The 26,311-nt window shown below is 43.4% G+C and overlaps 2 protein-coding genes across 3 annotated transcripts in view; both read left to right on the top strand.

The window, feature by feature from the left end:
• The first annotated feature begins 1,907 nt into the window (after positions 1-1,907).
• LOC308365784 (stress-associated endoplasmic reticulum protein 1) lies at positions 1,908-4,787 on the top strand. Its single transcript, XM_080839379.1, has 3 exons — positions 1,908-2,148; positions 2,896-2,971; positions 3,446-4,787. Exons 1-3 carry the CDS (start codon positions 2,065-2,067, stop codon positions 3,484-3,486), a joined length of 201 nt encoding a protein of 66 aa, XP_080695505.1. The 5' UTR covers positions 1,908-2,064; the 3' UTR covers positions 3,487-4,787.
• A 1,442-nt stretch (positions 4,788-6,229) lies between these two features.
• camta2 (calmodulin binding transcription activator 2) overlaps positions 6,230-26,311 on the top strand; it is a 44,766-nt gene continuing 24,684 nt past the window's right edge. For both annotated transcript variants that reach the window (XM_080838413.1, XM_080838414.1), the window contains exons 1-10: positions 6,230-6,256; positions 11,555-11,659; positions 11,805-11,896; positions 12,164-12,231; positions 14,311-14,446; positions 15,042-15,113; positions 16,005-16,155; positions 16,507-16,659; positions 17,080-19,439; positions 21,890-22,016. In XM_080838413.1, the coding sequence (XP_080694539.1) occupies positions 11,629-11,659; positions 11,805-11,896; positions 12,164-12,231; positions 14,311-14,446; positions 15,042-15,113; positions 16,005-16,155; positions 16,507-16,659; positions 17,080-19,439; positions 21,890-22,016 (3,190 nt within the window). In that variant the 5' untranslated portion in view covers positions 6,230-6,256; positions 11,555-11,628. The remainder of the gene's footprint in view (positions 6,257-11,554; positions 11,660-11,804; positions 11,897-12,163; positions 12,232-14,310; positions 14,447-15,041; positions 15,114-16,004; positions 16,156-16,506; positions 16,660-17,079; positions 19,440-21,889; positions 22,017-26,311) is intronic.

Genomic DNA, 26,311 nt, shown 5'->3' with positions numbered 1-26,311 from the left:
ATCCCAGACGTGATCTCTGTGACCGGTATCTTTACACCATACCATCACATACACTGACTCCTCACACACAGTTTGAACAGTCCGAAAGAACTAACGCTGCACTTGTGCTCACACACACACACACACCCACACACAGAGACAAACGTTCGCACCTCACTGGAAGGGACATCAGACTGCGTGCATTCCGTGACACACACACATACACACACACACACACACACACACACGCGGACCCAATACGGATACCATATTGTGGAGTGCTATTTTAATTGTATGTTGTATATATATATGATGCATGCCGGTCTTAGAGTAGTTATTATTGTCAATCTAGTTTGTTAGCTTTTGTTTTTTTAACTATCAGAGTGAAGTTTGTGGTATATCAATTATTAATTCAGTGTTGTAGTTTACTACACACTAAGAGTGTTTGTTTTTAACTGTAAGAGAGAAATTTGTGTAACAATTATTAATTCCTTGTTGTAGATTACTACACACTTAGAGTGGTTGTTTTAACTTAATTATCAATTCTGTGTTGCTGCTTAATACATACTAAAAGATTATTTGTGTTTTTAAACCATCAATTTCTAATTCAGTGTTGTGGGTTACTTACCTGGGGGTAGGGGCACCTCATCTATTTAGCTGGCTTTAGGTAGAGTGGGGTTTGTGTCAGGTCAGTGTAGTGCCTTACTTCAAGCTCTGCATACTGCATACACGGTAAGTGGGGAGGGGCACTAGACATCTCCCTGCAGCCTGAAGTTAAACCCTATCTCAAGGGCCGGTGCCTAGCCTGGGCTGCTAAACAGACAACAACCTGTCTGTTCACACAGACAACGAGGTCATAGGCATTGGGTGTGGAGGACCTAGATCCTGTCCCACTCAGTTCCCCTCAGCTAAGTGTCAGAATATTACCCCTACAAGGCGGCGGCAATTCTCCCGTAAAGTGGGAGATTTGTACCAAGTAAAGGGGACTTTAAATAAAGAGGGCTATCGCTCCATTTTGCAACCCCATGCCATACCCTGTGGACAGCGCCTGATTGGAGCCAATGTCCTCCTACGACAGGACAATGACCCAAAGCACACCTCCAAATAATGCACAAACTATTTGGGGAAGAAGCAGGCAGCTGGTTTGCTGACTGTAATGGAGTGGCCAGCGCAGTCACCAGACCTCAACCCTATTGAGCTGTTGTGGGAGCAGCTTGACCGTATGGTACGGAAGAAGTGCCCATCAAGCCAATCCAACTTGTGGGAGGTGCTTCAGGAAGCCTGGGGTGAATTTTCCACAGATTACCTCAACAAATTAACAGCTAGAATGCCAAAGGTCTGCAATGCTGTAATTGCTGCAAAAGGAGCATTCTTTGATGAAAGCAAAGTTTGAAGAACAAAATTATTTTTTCAAATAAAAATTATTTCTAATCTTGTCAATGTCTTGACTATATTTTCTATTCATTTTGCAACTCATTTGATACATAAAAGTGTGAGTTTTCATGGAAAACACGAAATTGTCTGGCTGTCCCCAAACTTTTGAACGGTAGTGTATATGAGATTATTAAAGTGTATCCATGAATGTGGTGTTGAATAGGTTTGGGTCAATTTATGCCAAGACTACTTGTCATAAACTACAGACACACCCCCATGACACTAGCCTATCTGACAACACTTCACCTAGGCGGCAATCGAGATTGAACAATTGGAGTCCAACACTAATTCTGTATAGTTTTTCTTTTAGGTTTGTGATCTTCTATAGAATGAAAAATATGAAGAAAACAAAACAATTCAAAAATTATAAATGCGTAAATTCCGTTTTTCCAAATGTCCGTTGGTGATTACCAAGTTAAACTGATTGTCGTTACACGGACCGGTCTGATCACGTGCCACGGTCTTTTCCCTCAGAGGCTTGTAGCCGCAGTCAGCACAGGCTGCCTAGCGCTGGAACCGAAATAGCTATAGCCATAGCTACAAATCTCGCTTTTGACGGCGTACCTCCTCAAATAGACGAGCGTGTTTTAGACGCCTGTTGTCCGCGCAGCCAGTTTTGGGCCTCGCTAATTTGCCGTCTAAATAGTAATCATGTCGGCAGTTCAACGAATGAAAGTAGCCAACGAGAAGCACAGCAAGACAATCACACAACGCGGCCACGTCCAAAAGACCACGGTAACGTTGACAATTCAAAATACATTTGAATGGTTAACCACTTATTGTGACAGTTGACAGTTAGAATAATATTTTTTTCAATACTTATGGGTTGTTAATATAATAGCTGGTTGTCATATTGACAAAGGAAAGCGTTAGGTAGCAAGCTAACTTAGCTAGTTAGCAGTCGTTCCTGCCGAGGTGCTTAGTGCTTATTGAGCCAGCAACTGTCTTGGTAACATTAGCACAGCTAGGTCAACAGCCAATCGTGTTTGAATGAAGCTGGCTAGCTTTGTCTGTTGACACACTTAGCATTGAATCACACTAGCAAGCCTACTATGCTACGTTTCTTGGATCTTGATGAATGAATGACCACACAATATATCTGTCGAGTATTTCGACAGGAGAACGCTTTTGTAAGTTACCATTTCAATATTTTGAGTGATTGAGAAAATGTAACAATGTGTCAAGAGAGTGCTTCTCTTAACAAATCTCCCACATCATTTTCTGACGCCACTGACATATGTATGTGCGTATGTATGTAAGTATATATAAATTGCTGATTTAGCCAATGTTGGCAGCAACTCGTGGGAATAGAATGGCAGCAGTTTGTATGTATTATGTGGCTAGAGCACTGTGTGACACGCACATAAGAAGCGCCACACCATCATAATGGGAGTTTTTTTTTCAGGTGTTATAAGTGTGTTTGTTTTCTTTGAATTGAATGAGCTTAACTGGTATATCTGGTTCCTATGTTCTGGAATGCAGCGAGTGGTGAACGAGGACAAGTCCCCTGTGGGCCCATGGCTTCTGGCACTATTCGTCTTCGTGGTGTGTGGGTCAGGTAAGACGTGATACTGATTGTTCAGTCTCCTGTATTAACTCACTAGCCTCACTTGTGTATAAACCTTCACACAGCCCCCACTGAATCCTCCTATAACCATTTCTCTCTCAAACAAACATGCAAATGTCTACACTCACTTACAAAGGGGCTCTCAGAATTGTATGTTGTGTTGCATTTTCATAGCCCAGCCACAGCGCTCCACCATTTGAATAGTAAACAAATACAGTATTATTTGTCTTTCTCCATCGTGAACACAGAATTTGTTTGAAGGTGGTGATTTCTCTTCCCTATGAGGGATATATTTCAACATAACAGAGTTGTACATATTAAGATGCAGCAGGTTTCTGGGGTAATGGTCCACCATAAGCTTAAGTTTTCTTTGGGAATGTCTTGTATTTGTGGTTCAAGTAGCGTTGCGTGTGAGGTGAACGCATGTAGGTTAATGGTAATCTTTGTCTCTGTTTCTGCCTGCAGCCATCTTCCAAATTATTCAGAGCATCAGACAGGGCATGTGATTGCCGTTGCCTCAAGAGTGACCTTCACCACCTGCCATCCCTAAGTGATGCCTGGAGAACCAGCAGGATGACTCCACCTCCCCCACACCATCCCAGACAAAAACAGTCAGACTCATACCCAGTCCTACCCCTTTCCCTCCATCTTCCTTCTTTCTCCTCCAACTCTTTCACATTTTCTCCCTCTCCTTAAAACCTCATACTCCCTATACTGTGAAACTGACAGATTCCCTTCTTTTCTCTTGTTTTTTCCTCCCAGTAGTTTTGAAGAAAAGAGAACCCCTCCACCATCACATACACAAGCATATACAATGCCAACTCTCCTTCAACATGTATAAATTATTAATTATTATGTTTTTATTTTTTATTGTAATATTATTTTAAAGAGCCTGCCTCCTGTCAGTGAATGCAGAAACACTGGTTTTTAAGTTCCCCCTGTGATTGGCTCACCATGATTTGTATCTCTGATTTGATTGGTGGATGAGGCAGTAAGGGCTTTGCGAAGGACAGGGTCAGGTATCTGTTTTCGTTTCTGATGTCAATCTGATCAGTAGAGATGTGTGCCTGTTTCGCTCTGCCCACCCCTCCCTCATCAGTGAGCACATACCCATATACTTGATATTCATCTCCTCAGCAGGCCAGTCTGTGAGGGGAAGCTAATGGATTATTCTGTTATTTGCTGTATTGTGCAATACTTCACTTTTTTTCATCTCAACTGCGACATACAAGTACTTTCTTTTGGTTCTGCCTTACGCAGTGTTTGGTCTCTCGACGGGCGGATATGTTGTTAATTAAATCAGAAATGATCTGCCAAGGGGCTTTCTAGTCTTAATTTTTTTATAAGGTCAATGTTTGGGTCAGAGATGAGCAAGCGGTCCCTCACATTGTGAATCGACCCTTTTTGCTGGTCTCTGGAGTACTAGAATCTAAGTATAGGCCACTGAATGGGAAGGGTAGTGCTTCACAATTGTACTGGGGCTGTGGGCAGCGCATCACATTATTTGCATGGACTACGTTTTTATTTGTTATACTATGAAAAGAAGAAACTGCTATCTCAAATGTGTATCGTACACGCTCAGTCCTCAAATTTGTTCACACTCCATGCAAACATCGACTATGTTTTCCTAGATATTTTGCCATACAGAGAGGACCATGTGTGCGGTCCATCCTGGATAGCCATACTGACCCCATGCTCTTCTGCCTCCATGCCTCATGCTATGCAACAATCAATTTTGTTTGCTTCGGGTCATTTTTTTTGTCTTTCTGTTTCATTTTTTAAAATAAATAAACTGATATTTTCTCTAACAGAACTCGACCTGTTTTGTGTTTGTATCCACAGAAATGATGATTCATAGCAGTGTTTTGATCAGTGATGGGCTACTTTGAAGATGCTGTGTATTATATTGTTAAAATTTCAGCCTTCTTAAAGAGTTGATCAAGAGTTGAAGGTTTGATTGCTATTAAATGTAATGCAGTATTAAAGCAATTCAGAGATTTCGAAATGTAGATCACCAAGTCAACAAGGACTTGTCATATCCTCTTAAGGTACAGTTTAGCGCTTCACCGATAGGTGGAGACATCGCGCGGTATACGCTAGTTGATCTGTCACTTAGGAGAAATTCTAAAGTACCAAATATTATTGCCCATCCTAGTTTCTTAAAAATCGATATAAAAGAATGAAACCTCAGGGACGGTTGTCGAGTTCTATTATTGACTCATAATGCACAGGTCTAGACAATAGATATTCGGCTGTGGTTTAAATCTGTCATGATTTGCATTAAAAGCATGCATGATTTGCATGCTTCTAATATGATTTATTGTACGGCTCTTCAGAATGTTCCAAAAAGTACCGTTGATTTGAATCGGCCATCCCTACTCATACCTAACATTAATTCCTGCTAACATACCGCTGCGAAAAGATAATGACCGCTGTCATTGGCAACGGGTTTTGTACTTTTAATTCACATATTTCATATCATTCCGCCAGAAGTCCAGTCATTTTAACGCAACAGTAGACAGTAATTTGAAGTCAGCAAGTAATGGGTTGCTATGCAACACCTGAAACTTCAAAGTTCTATTTGCTTGAAGAACTATTTATTTCTAAACGGGACTCATGAAACGGCAACTAAATCATTAAAAAGAGGTATGTTGGAGGAATGTCTTCTATCGTTTTTGGCAAGTAACCGTAAAATAAGCGGTGTTGTTCGCCCCGTCGGGAATTATTTTTGGAGAATGACCTCCGGACAATACATTACAAAATTACAAAATGAATTCCCTTCAGGACGAAACAACACCCTCCGCTGCGCGTCGGGGTGTTCGCCCCGTCGGGAATTATTTTTGGAGAATGACCTCCGGACAATACATTATCCCGTACTTATTGCATTTAGCACTTTACCCACATTTCTAAAATACTTGGGTCTGTCCTGTGTCTACAAGTAACCTGGTGAGCGCTGCCTCTTACGCACTAGACTGCTACATCTTAGGGTTTTTTAATTCATTAAAAAAAAAAGATTATTCCAAGAATGTCCTATGCCTTCTTTTATTTATGTCACAATGGTTCTTGCATGGCCTATTCTGTGCATCCTAGCTACGACTTGCGACGCTCCCTCAAGACCAAAATCTCCTTCGCGGTTCACTCTTTCCCTTTTTGGCTTCTCTCTCTCTCTCTCTCTCACACACACACACACACCCTCACTCCCTGCTGTCACTCTCGCTTGTCTGCGCAGTGACGTCAGCCTTCAGAAGAAGATGGCGGCGTTGGAGAAGGCGGAAGGTGAGGGAGGTTTCGAGCTGCTTCTCTATCATCAGGCTTCAAAGCCCTCCACGGGTTTCCCCTTATTCTTATCCGATACTGATAACCAGGGGCCTGTTGTATATACCCTACTGTCTTGTCAGATGCTGTGTATTACGTGTTTGTGTTGTGGTGTCTGGGCTAGCTACATGTTTGAGAACACGTATCGATGTGACTGCTAGCGACGGGACGGTGTTTCGATCATGTCACGTTAATGTATCTTATTAAACTACCAAGGCCTGCCTATTTGCATCGCAATTGCTTGCGAGGGGCGCGTAAGGGGACCACTTGGTGCTATAAATGTTTTGTTTGTCCCGGGAGGTTGTTGTCTTCTATGTATTTCGGTTGTTAGCCGATATTTTGGCTAGCTGATTAGCGAGGCAGGCTGCAGCCGGAGTGCTTAAAATGGTTTCTGTCGGTCCAGAACAGGGTGGAGGGAATCGATCCTTTCCCCACTGTAACTGGGGGCGAGTCGCAAGGGCCGGTTACAAGACAAGGTGCAGTTCGTTGACTCCTGCTTGGTGCTATCAAAAAGAATATGCTAAATTATGCTTGCCGTAACGATGTTTAATAAGGAACAGCAGCACCTGGGCGTCTCTCGTCTGATGGAGTTTACGGATGCGCTGCTGGAAGCTGTCATCGTGTGAGCTCGAGCTCTCACTGCAAGTAAACATGAGGAGTGTTTGTCATTAACAGGAACATTTATTGCCCCGGATAACTGGATATTCACAGGTACATTTACAAATATGTCGCTTTTAGTTTCGTGGTTAATCAGCGAGGAATCTTAGTCCGGTGTTGTATAACATACTTGGTAATGTAAATACCTGTAACATAACATGATAGGCTATCGAGCAAATCAGTCGTGGTTATATCTTATATGACGACGAATATTATTTATGTTGTCAAAGCTGGATTTTCATTTGGAAAAAGATAGCAACCGACTTCGACGAGGGAAGGGCAGCCTAGATGTATTCATCTTCTCACGCCGGCCGCCATATGCCTTTAGAACACGGGCCCATTTACTAGGGATGAACAATTATCGATCACCTTATGTCACACTCGGTCTGGAACCGACCGCGTTAACAAGTGGATTACTGTCCCAGAGGCGGCCATATCAACGGAATTGAGTGAGCACGGGGTAATTAGACGGACTGATGTTTTCTTGCTTGCGGCCGACTGCTATAGTGTACTGGTGTATGGTACATTAGCTAATTAAGACAAGACTCAGGGGTATAGTGTTAGGTGTGTGTGTGTGTGTGTGTGTGTGAGAGAGAGAGAATAGGTGTGTCAAAATCCTCATTATAAAATGCTCGTCTGCTGAATATCCACACTTAATTTATTTCCTGTTTGCCAAATGTGTTAAGAATTAATTAAACACAATATAGACACAGACAAGCAGAACACCATGTGTCTACACGTGTAGACCAATTCATTCACTGATTGAATGTATCATGTTCATCCAGCATTAACTATGTACCACACTTGTAGAGACAGATCTACAGCAGGTTATTTTTGGTCCTCATTAAATATTAGCCAATTTAAGAGTGATGTTCATGAGTTTGAGAATGGCTCCACATTAAAAGTGATATTCATGAGTTTGAGCTCCAGCTCACTTTGCTCTTAGGTCCCTCTGTTTAGCTCTGACACAGAGAATGTGTTTCCTAGTCACCCTTAAAGCAACTGTTTGTTTAAAGCCAAATACCACAGCCGAAGCAGTAGACGGTGTTCCCATCTTGGTTTGTGTGTGTGTGTGTGTGTGTGTGCGTGTGTGTGTGTGTGCACATGTGTGTGCGAGAGAGGAATGAGATAGTTTGTTTATAGGCCTACTGACATAATTTGTCTCTTGGTGCTCTCTTGATGACATTGCATTGTAGTTAGTCTTAGAAGGTGTTTGAATTTCAATCCATAACAGCTAACTAAACAGCTGACAGTGTATGGCATTTCTCTCCTGTTGTTTGTTGATGTTTGCATCTGGACGGGTTTAGTGCCCATTAGCACGCTTGGTTTCTAATGTTGCACGACCTGGATCTCAAACAGCTATCTGAACAGAAAGCTGAAACTCGAGTCTCATTTGTTTTGAAGACATACAGCAGTCCACACAACAGACAGCCCTAAAGCCTGGCTCGGACGCAAAAAACGGAGAATTATAGTTGTGAGCATTACAGAACCGACCACGAGGATTCAGTCATGAATATGACAGAAACGAGAGCAAGTGCCTCTGCCCCTGGACTTATGAAGCTTTAAAAATATATATTTTTTTTTCCGGAACAATATGGTCACAAGTGTTTGAAATAAGCACCACTACCATCTTAATGTAGAAGAGGCGGAGGCAGAGGCTAGTATTGAACCTTTGGAGAGGATGTAGGTGGTTTCTGTATGTAGACCTTGAGGATGGGTAGTTCATTTTACATGATCTGGCTTCAAGCAGTGTAGTTACGATAGAGTATTCTGTTGTGGACATTGTTCTTAATTCTCTTTTTTTTTGCAGCGTAGCACAGATAGAGTAGCGTACAGGAGCCACAGCCCAATGTCTGCATACAGAATTAGCAAGCGGGCAAACAAGCAACATATGTATACAAATTATGATTCTTTGCCAGTGACCATGTGCTAACGAAGCATGCTGGTATATAATAATTGAAGACCCTTCTTGCTGGGAGAGGCAAGTGAATGTATACACACAGCCACATAATACAAAGCCTTGGGCTCACTCTGAGAAATGTGTGAAAGCTAAGGTAACTCTGGCAACCTGCTGGGATGTGAGTTTCTGCAGAAGATTGACATGCACTGACTGTGTTGCCATGGTAGCGCTTGTGGTGATGGAGAAAGTGTGGAACAAAGAAGTGAAGGGAAGTTGTGGACAGACAGGATACTGCCCTCCACCCCTCTCCGTTTGACTCAGCTGAAGAAATTGCTCTCGGAAGTATTTATCTCTCCCTCCCATTCTTTCTCTTGCTCTCTCATGTCATTCCCCTTTCTCTTCTCTTCCTTGTTATAGAGGAATGATGTAGTGTGTGTGTATTTGTGAGTGTGTTCATGTACGCTTACATCCAATTTGCCTAGCCTGATTGTTTGAATGACAGGATGTTTGTGTTTACATTGCTGATGTATTTGTGTAAACATGCGGGAGATGCCGCCAGCAGGAAGAGGAGCTGCGGCTGATCGGGGTAAATAAAGGGGAGCCAGCATCTGCTCACTGTCACCCTGTGATGGGCATCTCATGACACTCTCTCTCTCTCTCTCTCTCTCTCTTCCTCTCTCTTTTTTTTCTCTCGCCCTCTCGCTCGCTCACTCACTCACTCTCTTTCTCTCTCTCTCTCTCTCGCTCTGTGTGAGTGTAAAAGGTCTTGGTCTCAGTTGGGGCTAGGTGTACTGTATTAGTCTAAGGCAGGGATTTGGGGCCTTTTTGAGGCATCACCACCAACAGCCCAGTTGGCACTGGTAAAATTGTGCTAACTGGTGTCTTTTGGCGATATTAATGGTGAAGTCATGTTGCAAAGGCTTTGTTGTTGTTGTTTTTTTTTTTTTTTTTTACATTTTTGAGTGATGTTATGACCCGAACCACAGAACTACATAATATAATAGGCCTGGATGGGAAGTGGGAATGACATATTCCACCAAAATGAATATGGATATGATGCCAAAATAATTGCTCATAAAAATATACTTCAAAAAGTGGCAAATTGTTGCATACTGTTGCATTGACTTTCAAAGCCTCTTTGACGCTAATATGAACCTTTACATTTCTACTTGGGACGTGGAGGTCTGTGTAGAGTCTTATTTGGATAATTTGTCTGTGTTCATCCTGGGATTGTTTCCCCCCAATCATGACTGTTTTAAATGAGGAAAAAGGCAAATGTTTTTTCTTGTTAAGTGATGAGTTTCAGGTGCCATTCACCCAGTTAGTAATATCACAGTTGCTTCGCTCAGACTGTTAACTTGCAAAACCTGGTATGTTTTTTTTTTCCTGTTGCCATAGTAACAGTGGTTGCTATGCCAAAGTTACATTTCAGCTGGTGATTCAGAGATGGCTGAGTGGGGATGTGCTGAGCTGTAGCTGGTGTGGTTCTCCCTCACAGTACACAGTCCCATCTATAGAATTTAAATGTTTAAATTGATACAAAAAACACACACACACACGTGCATGCACACACACGCGCACATGCTAACAGACATACACACACAGGAACACAGTGAAATCCCAGTGTTGTAATTACGTACACTTGCAAACGCACACACACACACACACGCAAATGAACACTGAAGTATCAGAGTGATGTAATTTGCCTCTTAAGTTCATGTAAACAAAACATCAGTGTATTTAACCACTCATTTATTTGGTCTGTAGGTTACCGGACGATTTGATGTGATTAGGAGGAGATTTGGTAGACAGTGATGTTATGGTTACATAACTGGGACACCCCCTCATGCTGGTAGCCTGAAGGGGGCTCCTCCAAAACACTGACACTCATGCTCACGCAAGCACATACACACACACAAACACACACACAGACACACACACACACACACAGACACACACACACACACACACTCACACTCACACTCACCTCACTACTCACCTCACTACTCTACCAGTCCGCTTGACTTTATCCATGTCCCTATCTCCCTGTTTGACTTGCAAATAAGGGAAAGTGCAGGGAGAGATCGTCTTTACGTGAGAACTCCCCCCCCCACATTTCCCTTTTCCTTTTTCATGCCTCATTCTTCTCTCTGTCTCTTCATCTCTCTCTCTTTCATCTCCTGCACTCTTCTCTCTTCCCTCCCCTGTCTGTATCTCTCACTCCTTCTCTCTCTCACACATGAAGAACTGGAGGAGGATGCAGGAAGATTCTACACCCACTCCTGTGGTATCTAGGCAACAGAGCTATAGAGGAATGAGCTTCCTAGTCATCATTATTACATTAAGCGTGTGTGTGTGTGTGTGTGTGTGTGTGTGTGTGTGGGTCGGTAGGTAGGTTGGTCAGTAGGTAGGTGTGGACACCCATCCCCCATATGCAGTGAAGCCGTGGTGGGCAGCGTCGTATGTGTTTGAGTTCTGGCACTGTTGGTGTGTGTCTGCCTGTCCAGTTTGCACAGGATGTCTGTGATACTCCAGATGCTTCTTTTATCAGTGTTACCCTTTGATCATTGTGTGTGCTGAATTCTATACAAATATATAGGGTAAGTGTGTGTGTGTGTGTGTGTGTTTTTCTCACTACAGTCAAATTGGTCTGTATGTACTGACACTGTATGTGTGTGTGTGTGTGTGTGTGTGTGTTTCAGTGTGCCAGCTCAGGCTGCAGCCTGTGCGTGTGTGAGCGCGCCCTGCTGAGTGGAGGTAGAGTGCCACCCTCACCATGAACAACAAGGAGAGCACCACCGAGTCTGGTACGTCGCACTCTGATGACATCACCCCCTCCCCCCCCCCCCCCTTAGCAACACACATCTGCTCCCCAGCAAAGGAGGAAACAAGTGCTCTGCAATGTTTGAAATCATAAATAACTGTGTGTGTGTGTGTGTGTGTGTGTCATAGAGATGAAGGTGTTTCTGCCCAACAAGTTGCTTGAGTGTTTACCCCGCACGACCAGCCTGCCCAAAGAACGTCTGCGCTGGAACACAAACGAGGTGAGAGAGAAGAAGAAGAAGAAGGATAGATCTGTCCAGTGGTGCTCAGCCTAACTGTGTGTGTTTACAAATGTTACAATCACATATACCCACACCTGTGCTAACAGGGTACTTAAATGTGGTGAATATTGGTAGTGTTGGGCTCTCTCGTGTATGTCATTGGTATTTTCTGATACATCATAGAAATCATCTTATCAGGCTGTACAATTACATAATAACACCAAGAGTGTGTGTGCGCGTGTGTGTGTGTGTGTGTGTGTGTTTCAGGAAATTGCATCGTATCTGATATCCTTTGACAGACATGAAGAATGGCTTTCTTGCACGCTGAAGACAAGGCGAGTCAAACACACACATTCCTCTTGCTTGCAGACACATTGTCTATTCATGGGGGCCTGTGTGTATGTGTTCATCTGGGTTTGTGAAGGGGAGTAAGCTTTGTTGTTAGCTAGACTTCGTGATGAGATGATGAAATCCTGTTCTGGTGCTGTAGTGTACACTATCTTATGCTCTGTATTTTATGTATTAAAAAAAAAAAAAATCTTTTTTTTTCTTATCTTTATGCACTTTATCACTGTTCTTATGCTAATTTTAATAATAATTAGTATTATGTTTTGTTTATTTGTTCTGTATTACATCCTAGTTTATATGTTTATTTGATGTCTATTTTTCAGTATTTGCTGTAAAGCACTTTGAGCTGCATTATTTTGCATGAAAGGTGCTATATACAGTGCCCTCCACAAATATTGGCACCCCTAGTGAATATGAGCTAAACAGGCTATAAAAAAATAGGTCTTTGCTGTTAATCCTTTTGGTTTTTCACTCAAAATATTCACAAAAATCTTACCTTTTCATTGAAGTAAAATTATAAATAAATATTTTTCCCCAAAACATGTGTGCCACAATTATTGGCACCCCTTAATGTAAGGTTTTGTGCAGCCTCCATTTGCCAAGATAATAGCTCTGAGTCTTGTCCTATAATGCGTGATGAGGTTAGTGAACACATGGCACGGGATCTGAGACCATTCCTACATACAGTATCTCTTCAGATCCTTCAGAATCTGAGGTCAACGTTTTCTAGACTTGGCTACAGCTCATCCCACAGATTTTCTATGGGGTTTGGGTCAGGGGACTGTGATGGCCATGGCAAAACCTTTATTCTGTGGTCGGGGAACCATTTTTGTGTTGATTTTGAGGTGTGCCTAGGATCATTGTCCTGCTGGACGGTCCAACCACGGCCCATTTTAAGGCTTACTGGAGGGGGCTGTTAGGTTTTCATTTAATATCTGTTGGTATTTGATGTGGCCATGATACCATGTATCCTAACAAGATGTCCAGGGCCTTTGGAAGAAAAACAGCCCCACAACATCAAAGATCCGCCACCATACTTCACATTGGGTATGGGGTGCTTTTCTATATGGCTATCTTTCTGTCTACGCCAAACCCACCTTTGATGTTTGTTGCCAAAAAGCTTTATTTTGGTCTCATCTGACCATATAACTCGGTCCCATTGAAAGTCTGACTTACATTTGGCAAACTGTAGGCGCTTTAGATTGTTGTTGATTGACAGCAGAGGCTTTTTTCTGGCAACCCTCCAAAACAACTTGTGGTGATGTAGGTGGTGTTTGATGGTAGTTTTGGAGACTTTCTGACCCCAATACTCAACTAACCTCTACAATTCTCCAGCTGTGATCCTTGGAGATTATTTTGCCAGTAAAACTATCCCCCTCACGGTGCGTGGGGTCAATGTACAGACACGTCCTCTTCCAGGCTGATTCTTCACATCTCCTGTCGCTTTAAACTTCTTAATTATTTCCATGATAGTGGAAATGGGTATTTTCAACGGTTAAAAGATTTTCTTGTGTCCATTTCTTGATTTGTGCAGCTCAACAACTTTTCGTTGTACATCGTCACTGTGTTATTTGGGTCTTTCCCATAGTGATGAATGACTAATGGAATTTGGCCTGTGTCACCTCATATTTATACACCAGTGGAACTTGAAGTCATGTTTGATCTCATAAGAGTTCCTTATCAAACAGGTGAACTTAAAAATGTAAAATATGACTGGAAATATACTTCAGTTAGATTTTAATTAAAGATTTTTCTAGGGGTGCCAATAATTGTGGCACACATGTTTTGGGGAAAAATATTTATTTAGTGTCAACAGTTTTTTTTTTTTCAATAATTTTACTTCAATGAAAAGGTAAGATTTTTGTGAATATTTTGGGTGAAAAACCAAGAGGATTAACAACAAAGACATAATTTTGTATAGCCTGTTTAGCTCATATTCACTAGGGGTGCCAATAATTGTGGAGGGCACTGTAAGTCAAGTTTTTTTATTATCATTATTAGTGTCCAAATCCACATGAATCTAACCGCACCTCTCTGTATCCACGGTGGCGCCCTTTGACATGCAGGCCACAGAATGGCTCCATCATTTTGTACAACCGGAAGAAGGTGAAGTACCGGAAAGACGGGTACTGCTGGAAGAAGAGGAAGGATGGGAAGACAACACGAGAGGATCACATGAAGCTGAAGGTGCAGGGCATGGAGGTGAGTGTCTCTCTCTCTCTCTCTCTTTTTTTCTTTCTCTCTCACTCTCTCTCTCTCTCTCTCTTGTTCTCTTTCACCCTTTTTCCGCTCTCTTTCTCTATTTCTCCCTCTCCCAATCTGTCTTGTTTTTCTGTCTCTCCCACACTCACTCACTCTTTCTCTCTCTCTCCCACTCTGTCTTGTGTCTCTGTATCACACCCACACACTCACACTCTGTCACTCTCTCACTCACACACACACACACACACACACACACACACACACACACACACACACAAGCGATGCCCTTAAGAACGGTAGTGCCATCTGCAGGTTTATATGCACACGCGCTTGTGCACTTAAAACTTATCACACACAACATAGTACACACTCACAGATATTCTCACCCGCACAGATATTTTAGATGATTCCATATAAATGAGAGACATTAGGGTACTCAGTACACACACACACACACGCACACACAGTACACACACACACACGCACACACAGCACACACAGCACACACAGCACACACAGTGTATACAGTGTTCTGAAGTCTAGTATGCCCTGATGCAGCCCTCCCCCTGACCACCTCTCTGCTGTTCTCCTGCAGTGTCTGTATGGTTGTTATGTCCATTCCTCCGTCGTCCCAACATTCCATAGGAGGTGCTATTGGCTGCTGCAGGTGAGCTCTCACACACACACACACACACACACACACACACACACACACACACACACACACACACACACACGTTAGACCGTTAAAGGCAGCTCACCAGCCAGACTACGATGAGTGCGGCATGCTTTTTGTAGTTCCAGAGTTGAACCTATGTGGTAAGAGTAATATTTATTCAGCAGTACCATTTTGATATTAATTGATCTGTGAAAATGATAGGATATATCTAATTCATTGACAATACTTACAATAACACACCCGTCCCTTGCAATGGCCGACGCACACCGGCTAACCACAGCGAGGGCTCCTGTCATGATAGCTATTCAGCAGGGATTATGATAAGCCATAGAAAATGTGTTTTGCCCTGATCACTTGGAGGCGTAGTTAGTAAGCTTGTTTTGTGTGACACACACACACCAAGAAGAACAGGAGGATTCTTTGGCCAGTGACTCTCATGGTGAGCTAACCAGATGGCCGGACTAGAGTAGATCAGTAGGAAACAGTTGCACTTCATGACACAAAGGAACAATCGATTTCAAATGATGTTTAATGGTTCCAAGAAGTTTTCCAATGCATCAGTTTGAAATTCAGATACTTAATTGGAATAAACGGTTATGGGGAAATAAATAACTTAATTTTCACTGGTCTTAATCTCCTTGTGTGGAAATAGCAACAGCTTTGTGAAAAGAAATGTTAGCACTTTATTCTTAATGGTGTTTCAGCACCAGTGTATGTGGAGGATGACAATGTAAAGAAAGCCTAGGGAGTCTAGTTTCCTTTCAGTAACCCATATCTACTGTGTGTGCGTGTGTGTGTGTGTGTGTGTGTGTGTGTGTGTGTGTGTGTGTGTGTGTGTGTGTGTGTGTGTGTGTGTGTGTGTGTGTGTGTTAAATGCAGAACCCAGATATCGTGCTTGTGCACTACCTGAATGTTCCGTCCCTGGAGGATTGTGGGAAGGCGTGCCGACCGTTACTATGTGCGGTTGCCGACCGGCGTGATAACCTGCGCTGGAGCCGCGAGGAGCTGCTGTCCCAACTCAGGCCCATGTGTGAGTAGCCAGATCAGATCTCAATCTCCAATCAGAACATGTTCCCAACATCATTCATCCTATCAGAGAGTAGAGTTTCTGACCCTCATCAAATCAGAATCCGCTCTTTTAAACAAACGTCAGAGTTATTTCACATCAACGCTACCAGATAGTGATAATTTAGTTGTGCATTAGCTGCTTATTGATCGTCAGTGAGAACCTTATGCACAGATTTGCAGTAATCCTGTGTGTTCTGTGGTCAGAGCTGCCATTGAACTGAACTGAACTGTGTGTGTGTGTGTGTGTGTGTGTGTGTGTGTGTGTGTGTGTGTGTGTGTGTCTGTGTGTGTGTGTGTGTGTGTGTGTGTGCAGTCCACAGCATCAAGTGGTCGTGTGGCAGCGGTGCCAATGGTACGGGCACGGGGGCAGAGTTGAGCATCGAGCAGCTGGTGCAGCAGATTCTGGACTCCCAGCAGACCAAACCCCAGCCCCGCACACACACCTGCCTGTGCAGCCCCACTCTGGGTAACACACACATGCTCACACACACACTCACGCACGCATACACACTCACACACACACTTACACACACACACACACAAACTTACACACACACACACACTTACACACTCACACACACACTTACACACACACAATTACACACACACACACATGCACGCTCACACACACACGCACGCTCACACACACGGAACGCTCACACACGCTCACACACACACACACTCACACACTCACACACACGGTCACACACACCCACACCCTCGCTCACACACACCCATGCTCACACTCACACGCACATGTACACACACACACAATAATAACTAGTAGTGAATACAAACGAAAATAAAGTGAATTCTACTGATGGTAAAACTAACCTAAAAAAACTAAACATGAAAGATCTTTTCTGTGTGTCCCCCTCTTCGTCAGCCTCTGTGGGAGGTAACATTCCTCACCGCTGCAACAGCACCAAGCACCGCATCATTTCCCCCAAGCTCCCGGCGCGCCCCTCCTCTTACCCCGCCCTCACAGAGGTGCAGAACCTGGCCGCTGAGAACACAGTTGGCGTTGCCGGCCGTGAAACAGAGTTGGGGGGCGAAGCCTCCGCGGACTCGGAGAGAAAGCCGACACCCGGCAGACCAGGGGGCGTGGCCAGCCCGGCTCTAACCCAGGACAACAGGGCGGTGGCCTCCCCGAGCTCCGCCTCTTCATCGTCTTCCTCGAGCCCGCCCCAGACGCACCGCGCCACGACTACAGTCGCCCTCAGCAATGCCAACAGTTTCTACGGTGACCAGCGGGCACGGGGCCTGGCGACTGTGGCGCTCCCACAGAATGCAGTGATCGTCATGACGACAGCACCCCTCCCCGGTAAAAGTGGAGGCAGCGTTGGCAACGGAGGGGAGGAGCCTCAGGGTGAATGTGTGACATCACAACTGTCGCTCACACCTACCGGCCGCCTGGTGCTCTCGCCCGTCCCCCCCAAACCAGGCACACCCTCCCCGCCAACCGTTGCCGCTGGCAACCCGGCCAGTCCTGTGCCACCCGCGACCGCCCCAGCCCCGCACACTGTTGCCTCGACGCCCGGGGTCGCCACCCTCTCTCTGACGCTTCTCCCTAGCCCTGTGATTGGAGGGCTCCTGCTGACGGACCGCCTCATGCCTGACGCCCCCGCACCTCTCCTCCAACCTCCACCTCCCTCTTCCTCTTCCTCCTCTTCTTCCTCATCCTCATGCCCCTCACCCTCTCTCCTCCCCCCACCACTCCCTCCTCCCTCACTCCTGCCCCCTCCTCCCTCCCCTCCTGCTCTTGTCTGCTCTCCTCCCGCCGTCCCACTCAGCTTCGACCCTGACTCCTTCCTCAACAGCCCCAAGCAGGGGCAAACTTACGGGGGACCTGCCCCCACCTCCTCCCCCTCCCCCTCCGCCTCTCCTCAGCCCCCATCCCTCGCTCTCTCACTCTCTCCCTCCTCCCCACCCTCCTCTCTATCATCCCTCTCTTCAGATACCGAAAGGAAGAGCGGGGACAGGGAAGCACACCCCCTCGTTACCTCATCAGTGTCCTCTTCATCCTCCTCTTCGTCCTCTTCTCTCTCTCCTCCTCTGTCTCTCACACTCTCTCCATCCCGCTCAGCCCCTTCACTCCTGCCGCTGTCACTTGAAGCTTCACTAGGTTTGGATTCGCTGACACGGCCCTTAAGCCCCGCCCCAGACTCCCAGCAGCCTCCGCCTAAACTCAGCTTGATTCGCCGGAGCTCCTCTCCCGAGCCTCTCGAGCTGTCGCCACGACAACCGTCCTCTGGAGACAGCCAGATGCTGCTGATTGGACAGGAGCTCCATTCCTCCACCAATCAGTTGTCAGCTCACCAGAAGCCCAATGCCCAGCTGGTGCCCAATCATCTAAAGCCTAACCAACTGTCAGCCAACCAGATTTCAGCTCTCCAACAATCAAACCACCAACTCAGCCAGCTATCCACCAATCAGCTCCAAAGTACCCAGCTGTCACCCAATCAGCTTTCACCTAAGCAGACACTGAACAATCAGGTGCAGGCAGAGCGGGAAAGACAGGCTCAGGCACAGCTGCTGTTGCTGCAGCAACAGGAGCACAGCCAGCATCCCATCCTTCTAACAACACAAGCTCCACACGCTCTCACAAACGCTCTCACACACGCTCTCACACACACCTTCACCCACTCCTTCACACACTCTCTCCCTCAGCCCTCTGTAGTTTCCCAGGACGTGCACCGGGCACCGCTCTCTATGCCCGCAATCCACACACACATTCACACCCTCACACACCCGCCGGTGGTGTTCCCGCCACAGCCGCCGGCGGTGGCTAGATGCGGCACCGCCGACCTGAGTGTGCGCGTGAAAGAAGAGCAGTCGTCGCCCCTGTCCCGCCCCCCGGGCGGCGACTACGAGAGCGAGGAGACGCCCATGGACACCCACGTGGGCCCCTCCTCGCCCCCCGCAGATCACACACACCCCCATGTGCACCCGCAGGCGGTGGAGGCCGAGCTCTCCTTCGACAGCGCTTTCCCCGACCTCTCGGAGCTGATCACCGCGGAGACGGCCAGCGGCTGCGGTGTTGGAGTTTCCGTGGCGACGTTGGCGTCGGGTGTGGCGGGGGCCGGACCGGAGGTGTTCCCGGAGCGCTACGTGGTGCCCCCGCAGCCGTCGCCATCCTCGGCCTTCATCCCCTTCCCCGCTCACGCCGCCACAGTCGGCCTCGGGGGAGAGCACGGCCGTCCGGCAAACATCACCGACTTCAGCCCCGAATGGTCCTACCCAGAGGTGAGCGAAGGAGGGAGAAAGAAAGAAAAAAAGAAAAAGAGGAAAACGATGTGCGGTGAGAGGGATGGATTGAGAAAAAAAAAATTCAACTTCAGGGTGACTTGAAAAAGTCTTAAATTTAGTATTCATAATTTAAGGCCTTGAAAAGGTATTATATTTTGTCAACCGGTCTTACATTTCGTCAACAGGTCTTAAATTTCGTTCATCAAGTCCACATTTGTTTATTGTTCGTTGTGACAACTAATCTTAGTACACCCAAACGTCGCATCCAAAATACCAGGCAACCTGTATATGACTCTGAACTGGCTGAGATGCTGACTCGATATAAAGGATAAAACTAGCTAACCTTAGCTATTCACTAGCTGCGCTACTAGCTAGACAGTAATCTAGGACACTGCCCTGTCAGGGACAGGGTAATGCTAGTTAATAAGCTTCTGCTATCACAGGCAACAGTGGAGCGGGGCTTTTGGGTGATTAAAGAAATTGAAACTTTTAACATTAAAGAACACACTGTTGTACAGGGATGCAACAACAGTTTCAGCGACTCCCGTTTTCTTCACGGCAGTTTGGGTGACTTGATTATATTTTCATCAACATTTAATTCTGGATTGACTCCACCAAACATCAAATCAGCAGCGGTTATTTCCCAAACCCTCGAAAGTTGTTGCAATTGAGATTTTAACTTTACTTTCTGTTTGAAGATAAGGTAGCATGTTGAAGAATGGGTTAGTTGAAATTGGACAACTTAAATTAATATATGAGATTGAACAACATAATATAATTAATATATGAGATTGAACAACATAAACCCCTATACAGATAAAATAAATTAACAAGGATAGCAAAACCGATTGATAACTGCAGAAAGGCGTGCAGGACAGGACGTCAGATCACAGTGACACAGACAGTTTTTTCCCCATTATATGTGAAGGCTGAGATATTCATAACACTTTATTCAGTCTTACTGGTGGTCCTTTTGTAATACCAACAGGTGCACTTCGTTGTTGCTATGTACTGTTCTCACTACGTGTTTAGCATTACATCGCATAACTATGTTTCTTGATAACAGCTGTTGCCATTTCCACAAGAGGAACATTTGAATGATGTCAAAGTAAAAGTCCAATACTAAGCGGTGTTTGTTTCCATAACAATAATACAAGTAATATACATTTAACAGCCTATTTTGCTACGTTTTTGCTACATCTTTTATTTGGCATGTTGGTGAGGTTATTATTTTAGAGGACCATTTCTCAATGGTTTTGTTATTTAATGAATGTTTGTTTATTAATAACTTATTTTTAACAAATAACTCAATTATAATTACAAAGAGGGAAATTCGCAACTCTATCACAACTTCCACTTGCTCCCGCAATTTAATTGCAACAAACACCTCAAAAACACAGCAACTTTAATGGAAAAGCTCCCGCTATAATAAGTTGGCTGAACTCATCATACTGGATGAACAGATTGCTGCCAAAAGCGCAGAGCTCCAAAGGCTGTAGGATCTGTTGTATTACAACCGCACACAGGTTCACCCACAGACATATCCAGACACGCATGCACACACACACACACATGTACACAAACACACACTCACACGTCCACCCCTCACAGTTATTGTTTTAAATGGTTCTGTCTTATGATTACATTTTTTAATTTTATTCATGTGCATATCAGGAAAGGTGCGATGTTGGTCTTAAATTTCATCTAAAGTGGTCTTGAAAAGGTCTTAAAAAGTCTTAAATTTGAGATGAAAAATTCTGGGGGGAACCCTGAACTTGAAAGCCCAGAGAGAGGAAAAGGGAGAAGGACACAGTGGGGAGAGAGAGAGAGGGAAAGAGAGAGGGCGAGAGAGAGGGACACAACGGAGAGAGAGACACAGCGGAGAGAGAGAGGGAAAGAGAGTGGAGAGGGGGAGAGAGAGAGGGACACAGCGGAGAGAGAGGAAGAGAGAGGGAGAGAGAGAGGGACACAGTGGAGATGGAGAGAGAGGGACACAGTGGGGAGGGGAGAGGGAAGGACACAGTGAAGAGGGGAGAGAGAGGGAAAGAGAGAGGGACACAGAGGACAGAGGGACACAGTGGAAAGAGGGAGAGAGGAGAGAGAGGGACACAGTGGAGAGGGGGAAGAAAGAGGGAAAGAGAGAGGGACACAGGCGAGAGGAGAAAGGGAAGGACATGGTGGAGAGGGGGAAGAGAGAGGGACATAGAGGCGAGAGGAGAAAGGGAAGGACATGGTGGAGAGGGGGAAGAGAAAGGGACACAGTGGAGAGGGGAGAGAGAGACAGAGAAGGACAATAAAGCAACATTAAAAGATGAAATAAGATGCTTACTTATACGAAGATCACAAAACAATATGCCAGAGTAGTTTGTAGATGACATGAAATGATGCTGTTAGTAATTTACGAAAATAGCAACAATAATTGTGCGTGTGCTTGTGTGTGTGTTTAGGGTGGTGTGAAGGTGCTGATTACAGGCCCTTGGACTGAAGGCCGGGGCCGCTACCTATGTGTGTTTGACCAGACCACCGTACCTGCCTCACTGATCCAGCCTGGGGTGCTGCGCTGTTACTGCCCAGGTATGCATACATACATGCATACATACATGCATACATACATACTGGAGGTACTGTTGCAAGATGAAGATGTGACCATTCTATTCCACTATGGCTATAGCAACGCGATTGAGTTTAGTGCTTATTTATTTTTTCACTTAAATTTGCAGTGTTGGTGTAGTCCTTTTATTTATTTTAGGACATCATGATGCCTTGTAGAATCAAGACTATAAATGTGAAACGTAATTGTTAATGATACAACTATTCTCGTATTTATTATTATTATTATAATTATTTTAATCACAGCTGCGTTCGAGAATGAGGCCAATTGTCTGCCAGAAACGTAAACCTATGACTTGAAAGTCGGGCGACTTATCGAAAATATAAGTAATAACTGCAAATTGAATAAGGTTGATAGGAAATACATTAATTTTATTCAACATTCATGTTTTTGTTTTTCAGTGAAAGATCCATTAAAGTCAAAAATATAATTTTTTTAATTACGTTTTCAAGCATGTCTGCTTATGACAAAAGAAAATGTTGTTTTGTCATATAAGACAAGGTAAATACAGTTGGTATAAATGACCTCCCAACTAACTTTCCCGTTAACTGCCATGGAAAGTTTTTTAAGGAGGACTTCTTTATTTACTTCTTTATGTAGTCTTTTCTTTTCCTTTCACTCTTAAGGACAGTACACCAGAATGAATACAACTTAAGAAGGGCAAAACAGATAAGAAAAGAAAAGGGTAATACTGTATATCACATTTTTAAACATAAAATAATATAATAATACATTCAATTATATATATAAATAAAGAAGAAAATATATACAAATAAATAAAATAAATAAAGGCCTCCATAGATCCCCTCCCAAAACCCTCCCTCAACCACCCCAAGGGAAGGAAAAGTACCTATTTACTTCTAACGTTTGTTTTGGTTAAATATTTATTCATTCCATCCTTCTAATTCTTTTAACCTACCCCATCTGTCTGCATACTTTAACTCATTGGTTTCATGTGCCATTAAACATTCAATTTTACAGTATAGTTTGACCTGGTTTTTAAATCTCACTAAACAGTTTATGTTATTGATATTTGACTTAATAATGAAAGATTTTCCAAGGAGAGTTATTATGTTTTGCAGTGAATCAGCTGTTTCTGACAGACTGCCAAACAATACAGAAAACAAATCACATTTCCAGGTGATTCCGCCAGCCCTTAGCCATTTCCCAACTTTTAACCACAGATGAGCAGTTTTGACGCAGTACCAGAAAAGATGTTCTGTTGTCTCCTCTTCCTCTTGACAGAGGCGACATTTTGGTGTTGCTTCTTTTCCCCATATATATAACATTCTATTTGTTTCTATAAATTTAAATATCATTTTGTATTGAAAATATCTCAGTTTAACATCGATTGTTGTTTTATAAATGTTTAGAAATACTTGTTTCCATGGTATGGGAACATCAATAATGTTTTCCCAGCTCGTGAGAATTTTGTATGGTATTTCCACCAACTTTTTTGTTTTTAAATAAAAATTATACATGTCTTTGTTAAGTTTCACTCTTGTGAGCCATTTAGGCATTCTCATGTGAGGTCTACACACTAAATATGATCCGGCTGCCGTCTGCATGCCTTTTTTCTGGGGCAGGGTCTGGGGCAGGGATCCAATTAGTTGATTATATTGATGTACTGTGCAGACTTCACCAAATGTTTGTTTTATTTGAGTGTATGCCATTTGTAAGAAGACCTTCACATGACTGTTTTTGTTTAGGTGATAATTTAATATTTTTTGGTGGAAAAAAGGATTTTTCAGCTATTTGGTCATGTTGTACCTCCGGATTAATTGAAAACAGCTCTACAAAATATTTTTCCATTTCATTTAGAATGTCAATCGGTGTAGTAAGTGTAGTTGAGTCACTGTTGATAAGCTTCTGTATATTTTTCTTTGAAACATTTCTTTGTTGAAGATCTAAAAACAATTTGTTGCATTTTTCTCCTTTTTCCATCCATTTAGCTTTTTTCCTGTAATATGAGATATCTGACCTTTCATTTATAATGTTCTCATATTCTTTTTGTTTTTGTTCAAGTTTACTTAACACCTCCAGAGAGGATTCTGTCCCGTCCACCTGTAGGGTCAACGAGTCAATTTCCTTTTTAATATTCTGTTCCATCATCTTTGTTTTTTTTTGTTTTAGTGAGGCAAGCTTTATTGCATGGCCCCTAAAAGAGCATTTAAATGCATCCCAAACTATAAGTGGATTTGCCGAACCAGTGTTGTTAGAAAAAAAATCACCAATGAATGTTTTAGTTTTTTCCAAAAAGATCTTGTCCTCCAAGAGTTTTTGGTTAAATTTCCAATATCCAGGACCTCTAGGGTATTCTGTCAATTGTAGATGCAAAGAGATAAGCTGGTGGTCTGATCTCATTTTATCTTCTATTGCAACACGTTTAACTTTAGAGATCAATGAAAAGGAAATAAGAAAATAATCAATTCTACTGGCTTGATTTTGCCTACGCCATGTATACCGCTTCAATTTAGGATGTTTCAATCTCCAAATATCAGTCAATTCTTTCTCATCCATTATCAGCCTTATTGCTTTATGTGCTTGTGTGTGATAATTGATGCTACTGTTTTTTCGGTCTATGTCACTATTCTGAACAACATTAAAATCTCCACACACTATGTAGCAATCACCTTTGAGATTAGATCCGCTAATGATTTTATTAATCTCCTCAAAAAAGATTGGATCATCAGTATTTGGCCCATAAAGGTTAATCAAACAAATATTTTTATCTTCACAAGTTATCTGTAATATGATCCATCTTCCATCTACATGTGTCTCCACGTTTTGTATTGATATATCCAACTGCATTTTTAGCAGAATCATTACACCTCTGCTGTTCTTCAATCCATGTGAAAAGTAAATGTACCCGCCCCACTCTTCTCTCCAGAGTGTTTCATCTGCAAGCACAGAGTGTGTCTCTTGCAAGCAGACAATAGAGTATTGCTTCTCTTTTAGCCATGTAAATATTTGATTTCTCTTTTTCTTTTCAGCTAAACCATTACAATTATAGCTTGCAATCTGTATATCTTCAGATCCCATATCTGTTTTTAAAGGGTTGTTTAGGACGTGTTATTTTTTCCATCATGGCTGACATTATTTGAGATGGGAAGTATAATACAACAACCAAAATTTACACCGTTTTAATTTGGCATCTTCTCCCCTCTTCCTCCCTGATAATTCCTCCCTTCCCCTAACAGTAGACATTGTCACTTTACTAGTGGCACTCGAGCCAATGTACACCAAACCATAGGAGCGACAGACCCAAAAGCAAGTAGCTCCACCCATTCAGGCCAAAGAAAAAAGAAAGTTCCACAAAACACACAACAACAGCAGCAACAAACGCTCAAACAAACAAACAAAAAGTCTAACAAAGCGAGAAAATCAGCGCTTTTAACGCTGCACCATGTTCTAATGTCTATCTAAGAGGAAGAAAACACATCGCGGTACAATGCACAGTGGATAGGCAGACGTAACATACTTCAACACAAAGTCGGCCCGATAACAAAGTCTTACGCAGTCTGTCCATATAAGAAATACAATTGAAACATGATTGACTTACCTTTCTAGAGTAACAACAAAAGGTGGGGATGTACTCACAACCATGTTATGACTTTCGAGTCTCTGTATAGTCCGTCGTTGATATACAATCGATCCACGACTAACCGCACTTTGGCATTTTGCGCTTTGTATTCCTTCATAATTGGATATAGAGCTCGTCTTCTCTCGACAATTTCACGGGGGAACTGATCAAACATGGAATAGTTCGAACCCTTCAGCTTATAACCTTGTCCGATAACATCCATTTTGGTTTTAAAGTCGGAGAATTTCACCACAACAGGCCGTGTTTGTTTTGGTTTTGGAGTTCGGCCCAGCCGGTGCGCCCTCTCAATAGATGCATTTGCCACCTGCTGCTCTGACATTTTTAAGTTTACTTTCATAAATTCTTTTACAATTCTTTCTGTTGCGTTGTAATCCTCCTTTTCTTCTTCTCTCATCCCCATTATCACGATATTGTTTCTCATATTACGTGATTGCACATCCAACAGCTCGGATTTCATTTGTTTGTTCTCATTTGATAGTCTCGTCGTCTCTATTTGTAAAGAGTTCACCGTTGTTTTTAGGAGACTGTTTTCTTGTTTTAACTCCTCTATCAGTTTGATAGTGAAGTCCGCAGATGCTTTCAAGTCGGCAATATCTCGGATCATGTCCTGCAACAGATCCAGTTTCTTTAGTTGATTAATTTGCTCATGCATGG

This window comes from Sprattus sprattus, assembly GCF_963457725.1.
Source record: "Sprattus sprattus genome assembly, chromosome: 5".
In the NCBI taxonomy this organism is placed as follows: domain Eukaryota; kingdom Metazoa; phylum Chordata; class Actinopteri; order Clupeiformes; family Clupeidae; genus Sprattus; species Sprattus sprattus.
The sequence above is the reverse complement of the archived record's forward strand: the minus strand, read 5'-3'. Positions and strand labels throughout refer to the sequence as shown.

Bases quoted from the DNA above. Each gene is read 5' to 3' on its own strand.
- LOC308365784 (XM_080839379.1), top strand. From the start codon at position 2,065: ATGTCGGCAGTTCAACGAATGAAAGTAGCCAACGAGAAGCACAGCAAG. The intron at 2,149-2,895 runs GTAACGTTGACA...TCTGGAATGCAG, and splicing joins GCCACGTCCAAAAGACCACG to CGAGTGGTGAACGAGGACAA. The intron at 2,972-3,445 runs GTAAGACGTGAT...TTCTGCCTGCAG, and splicing joins CTTCGTGGTGTGTGGGTCAG to CCATCTTCCAAATTATTCAG.